Source organism: Dermacentor andersoni, chromosome 4 (genome assembly GCF_023375885.2).
Source record: "Dermacentor andersoni chromosome 4, qqDerAnde1_hic_scaffold, whole genome shotgun sequence".
NCBI classification, from domain to species: Eukaryota; Metazoa; Arthropoda; class Arachnida; order Ixodida; family Ixodidae; genus Dermacentor; species Dermacentor andersoni.
Window position 1 is genome coordinate 156,944,968 of NC_092817.1, and position 6,000 is coordinate 156,950,967.

General features: G+C 44.3%; 1 protein-coding gene across 1 annotated transcript in view; it reads left to right on the plus strand.

The window, feature by feature from the left end:
* LOC129386510 (uncharacterized) overlaps window positions 1-4,671 on the plus strand; it is a 67,275-nt gene extending 62,604 nt beyond the window's left edge. The window contains exons 4-5 of the mRNA XM_055074578.2: window positions 1,256-1,381; window positions 4,391-4,671. Coding sequence (XP_054930553.2) covers window positions 1,256-1,381; window positions 4,391-4,585 — 321 coding nt within the window. The 3' untranslated portion in view covers window positions 4,586-4,671. The remainder of the gene's footprint in view (window positions 1-1,255; window positions 1,382-4,390) is intronic.
* Window positions 4,672-6,000: the final 1,329 nt, after the last annotated feature.

Below are 6,000 nucleotides of genomic sequence, written 5' to 3' on the forward strand. Positions count from 1 at the left end.
AAGTCAATGAAAGACAACGTCTTCTTGTACGACCTGATGGGGTCAGGTCGGGGTGTGTGAACCAGATGATTTATTGAGAGATCTGCGCCTAGATACACATTTGGCCGACGTCAACTACATGGTCAATCGCTTAGTTTTGTCATACGTAATCATCATCATGACAGTAATCGTCACAGTCACCAAGTGGTTCCAGCTGCGCATGAATATTTACCCTAGGGACTCATATCCTGCGATCCATACCCGGTAAACCCAGATTTCAACGTCACACTTATATCTACACTGCGCTAACTTCAGATTCGGCCCGCGGAAGGTGCAGAAACTGCTAAGAAAGAGCAACACGCGGCACTGAAAGTTTGTGCTAATTTGCCGAGAACGATATTTTCTTTTTTTTTTTTTAGTTTGTCGACAACGCTTTTACGGACACATGCTGCGAACTTTATGTTCCGATTAGTGCTGTGTTACTTGCAATTTTGTTCAACAATTGGAATTATTAGGGTGCTGCTTACCGCCGGACATCTGGGCCCTTTATCCATTACCTTGGACTACGTTTTGTTGTAATCTTTCTTTTTTATTTTTTGGGAAAACAAAACATGAATAGTAGCGAATATATTTTCGAACGCTGTTAGAACTCAGGCAGCGGCTTTCCACAGCGTGCTAGAACGGGACAAGTCCCAGAATTGCGCATTTCCGCGGATATATTAGAATGTTTCAGTTGAGCATTTACGCTTCATTCCGCTCGGACCGGCATACGCTCGCAAGTGGCGCAACACCGCTTCGCGGAAACCCTAGTGCGCTTTCGCACAACGCTCATGCCCGGCATGCGAAACACAGATCGCTTCGCGCTCCAGTGTGAGCGCGAGCGCGTGAGCGTGTGAGAGCATCTTCTTGGATTCATGGAGGTTTTGCGGCAGGATTGATATAGCGCCGCCTGCGTCTCGACGAGACGCGGTTGTCAAATGCAAAATCTATGCTGTTCCCTGCAGTGTTCCCTCAGCGCGTGAAAATCTAAGTGGAGCGGAGCGTGAGCAAAGCGGAACTCAACTAAAAGGGTAGATTCGTGCTTTTCAGTGGCTAGTGTGAATTTTATTGTACAATCTCTATCAGAAAATCCTGTCCCCTGTTTCATAATCCTGTTTGTTTTTATGTGATTTGTATTGAAACAAAAACAAGTATGAGACAGGGCATGACAGATTTTGTGGTAGGGCTGTCGGATCTGTGCTCACAAGTTCCACAATGTTTTGTGTGCTTCCAATAGGCCTGCTCGCGCCCTGCCTTCAACAATACGTTCTACCAAGACAGGGTGTTCCACGCCCTCGTTACGTACGACGTAACAGCAGAATTGGTCTTCACCTATGACAGCCCTCGTAACCTTCGTGCCAAGGTGAGAGAAGCCAATCATGCCCAAACCCCAGGCATGCTAACACTGAGTTGAACTTTTAAGATCGTGTCTCTTCACATTATTGTGTGAAAATTATAGATATGCTGGCAATCACGCGACAGTCTAAATGAACATTGCTCCTTCACTGTGCACTTGTTTCTTGTTAGGATTTGATACAAAGATTCTCATTATATAATTGGGGAGGAAGAGTTGGAGAATGGTAGTGCTAAATTGAAACGAGGCGAATTTGTTAGATAGCTCGGAAAGGACTTATCTATTGCATAAGTACGTGTGGTTCTATACTACACCTCCATGTAGCAAAAAAAGTTTTACGCTGGTGACCTCTGCAATTATTACGATCCTTTCTTCGGAAACTCTCGCAGACTTTCCAGATCATAGCTGTGGTCTTGCCATATATATATATATATACATATATATATCATAAGAAGCCGACAATCACAGCAAGGGCACCGTATGGGAAATTCCTTGTACTTCGTAATTAAATATGTGATAAATGTAATGATAATTAAAGTGGATGCAAAAACAACTTGCCGCAGGCGGGGAACGATCCCATGCCTTCGCTCCCATATGCGATGATCTGACCAACTAAGCTACCGCGGCGCCGTCTTTCCTTCCACTTTCTTGGGTATTTACGTTTTACTACCAGAACTAAGCTTGGGAGTGTTAGCCAGAGCCGCCACTCACAAACCTTGGCGGCGGATGTGGAACATCCTATCTGCCGCTGGCGTCGCGAGTACGTGATCTTTTTGGGTGAAGGCAACTGGTCAATAAACCCACGCATGCTAGCTGAAGGCATCAGTTTTCTGGCTTCTAGACCCTCGTTATGTGATAAACGAGAAGAAAGGGGGTTAACCGAGGGGCCCGACTTTTATTCATCATATCATAAGCCAACAAAGAAAGGTGCCAACGACAACATAGGGCAAGAAACGTGTACTAATCAATATTTGCATTAAGTAAACAATAATTTAGGACGATTAAAGTGGATGAAAAAATAACTCACCGCAGGTGGCGAACACTTCCACGTCTTCGCTTTACGAGTGACGGAGCTGGCTAACTCTGCCGACGTTAGTTCTAGTGGTAAAACTTAAATACCCAAGAAAGTGGATGGGAAAATGGCGCCGCTGCAGCTAAATTGGTTAGAGCATGGTGCGCGTAGTGGAAGACACAAGGTCGCTCCCCACCTGCAGCATGTGGCCCTTTCATGCACCATAATTGTCATTAAATTTAGATTTGTTTACTTCAATTATTAGGTACAAGTAATTTCCCCTATGCTGTCTTTGGTGTCGTCGTTTGTGGGCTTCTTATGATATGATAAACAAAAAATGGGCCCCGCAGTTAACCCACATACTTCTCGCACAAATATATATATATATATATATATATATATATATATACAAAGATGACACGATGGCAGGCACGAAGGGGATTATAAGCAGTTGTAAGCTGCTGGCGTATATCCAGCTCTGTTTGAGTAACACAATATTAGTTCCGGGATTAAACGCGAACATGTGTGGGCTCACACGCATCCTTAAAACGCCCGTATCTGTTATTGAAATTGCGATATGTGTTTATTGGATTCGCTGATTTATATTTTTTCTAGTTTACCCACAATGCTTGCGCCTAAAGGTTCTTGGTTAATCCACCAGAATTGGCATGTTCTAATGAGTATGTTGCCTACATACAACAAGCATTTTTCTTACAACCACGTACAACAATTTCTGTTCACGTATATCGCTAAAGCTCACCGATCAGTTAAGTATATGTTTTTTTCTATTTGACAAGTTATTAGATTTAATTTTCCTTCCTTGATTCAACGTTTTGCATGTGGCATTGGCGGTGTGACCTCGTTCTTGATGAATCTTCCTTTATGGGCGGTTTGGACCGTGACACGGTAGATAGGGAATCCCTCAGTGTTGATAGATGAGCCGCGTATTTTTCTGGGCTTACATCTGTCAGTATGAAATTGTTTGCATCATCGTTACTTGTCAAGAATTTAGGTAACCGCTTCACTCAGGCTTCATTTCGCAAAGATTCCGGCACGTGCGTTTAATCTGCGCAATTCAATTTTCTACATGATTGCGCGATGCGTCCACAAACGGCCTCCAAATGTGCGTTCACTAGAAGAAATATACGCCTGCAAGGATATATTCTATTATGCATGCGAAGATTTCATTGTTTACTTCTCAGGAGTTATGTTCATCTCAACGGTCGCTTTCTCGATGGGCAAAGTGGGCCCGTCGCGCAAATGAAATAATGAAAGTTGGGACAATGCCAGACATGGTGCCATAGGAACTGAACCCATCCCTGAGGCAGTGTCCTCCGATGTGGCGTCGGTCACATATGTCACGTGGTGAGGGGTTTCGCCTCTCGCCACGTTGCCGGTCAGGCACATGTTCGCTAAGCTTGAAACCGCGGTGCAGATGTATGTGTGTGTTACGGCGATGCCAAATAACCCAAGGCGTTCTGCGATCAGAAAAGAATGTTCACATTTGTTTTTCAGCAGTCAGAACTAACACTGGAGTCATCATCCGTCTGTGCATGTGCAGCATTGAATGGAAATGTTTCGACAAAGTTAGCTGTCAGTATAGTGCTGTCAATACTCGCCCTTGGCTGGTGCAACTGAAACAATGTTCTGTGCTGTGAACTTCGCGGTTACTCTGAATATTTTTCTATGTAACTGCACACTTTGGCGGCCATTGCTATGCTGTTGAGCATCCGTTAAGGCTCCTTGGGCGATAGCATGAAAAGGATACTTACGGCGCAGTTTTATGAACTTACGGCTATTAACGTGTATCATATCATATGCTTGCCATCGCAAAGCGTGCAATTACGCACTTCCTCCTGTCGTGCACGCACTTCTCAGGGTTAGAAGCGAAGCATTTTTTTCGGAAATGCCTAACGTAAATTATTATCATGTCCATCTGTAAGGCACTCGACTTGACACACACAGCGACCTCTTACGAGTTGTTGTCTCGGGGTTGTTCAATGCAGCTCTGCAAAGCCAAGACGAATGCGACGGACGTGGAATACACCTTTGTCGCTGCAGACATCCAGCTGGAGGACGCCAAAGGCACCTGCGGCTACGGGCCATACCCTCGGCTCTACATGCTCAAGAAGCTGGCGGCGTTCTTTGCTTTTAATTACACGTCTGCCGGTAGAGAGCGACAGTGCAGGGCGGTCACATAATAATATACGCTCAATTGTTGCTATCTGCTCATGCTAATAAAAAAAAACATTCTGCGTAAATAAATAAAGAGAAATTATAGATCTTTTCTGTCTTATCTGTTGTTGTGACAGACAATCTACCGCGTATGCGGGATATGGTGGTTTAGCATTATGGTGCGTACCAAAAATCCACCTGTCTTTCTAATGGGCAGGGATGTTTGGCGACCTTGCACACGACTACTTGTGGCAGTTCGGATTCCCAAAAGGAGACGCTATAATTATTTATTTTAGCATGATATTTGCCTTCCCCTTGCTTAACCAGGGGCGGTCTTGTTAAAAAGCTACCGCCTTATCTGTGGGAAGGAGCCTAGTGCTGCTGCCGGGTACCTACCTAACAGTAGACGAGCTACAAGTGCGTTGGCAGCCTAGTTTTTGGGCGTTATAGGACTTAACGCTTTGAAAAGTGTGTTCTTTTTGCAACTTGAGTGCGTCCTTACCTAATAGGTTCACTGGGAAGCTGCATGTGAAATTGCCGAAGAGGGCATGGGAAAGACAGACAGACAGAGAACTTTATTGAGGTCCTGAGGGGCTTGCCGGCAGAGACCCGTTGGGGTTTCCGGCTAGCCGCTGGCTGCTCCCATGTCGCTAATGGGAGGCGGAGCCTCTCCGCTCTTTCACGGGCCCTCTGCACGGCCGTGGACATAATGTCCACGCAAGAGGTTTTCTTTTTTTGGTGCTGCTGTTGTTGGTTCCTTTTGTTTACATTGTATACTCCGCTTAAACGGAACTCCCACAGTCCGAAAAAATTTTTCATTTATTCAAAGTTTTCTTTAGGCGGAGGGCAAAAATATCTCCAAAAATACTTTTATTCACAATGTGCCCAAACATTTTATATTATCTTGATTAAACAAGGAGGCTCTGCGTCTAATATTGTAGCTTCCTTCAAGCAAGATTTTAGGAACATGCATGTATGGATACCCAATATCACTACGTAGTCCTCGTGCTCAATATAACGCGCCAGATATTGAAAGGCATCTTTGCCATCTGGACTGCAGCAGTAACGTGCACAATAACATAAATATCTATTTATTTCTTATCGGAATCATGACTTTCAGCACGAGGAACCCCGACAATATTTTCAACTGTCTCTTCAGGGCAGGTAACGAGTAACTTCAGGGCAGGTAACGAGGTAATGGTCAGGCCTCTCTTATTCTTGACATGGTGAACGAAGCAATATTTGCAGCCATATTTCTAGCTGGGTCATATAGTCTCCGTTACTCTTTTTTCGTCGATTATTGCTTGCGTAGCGAATTCCATGTGATTAAACAGCATTTCATTCTGTACATCATTAATTTGTCTTAACATTTTCGCGACTGCCCCATTGAACGGATTTTCGTCTTTTTATATAATGCTGTTATTTTACATGTTTGTTAGAC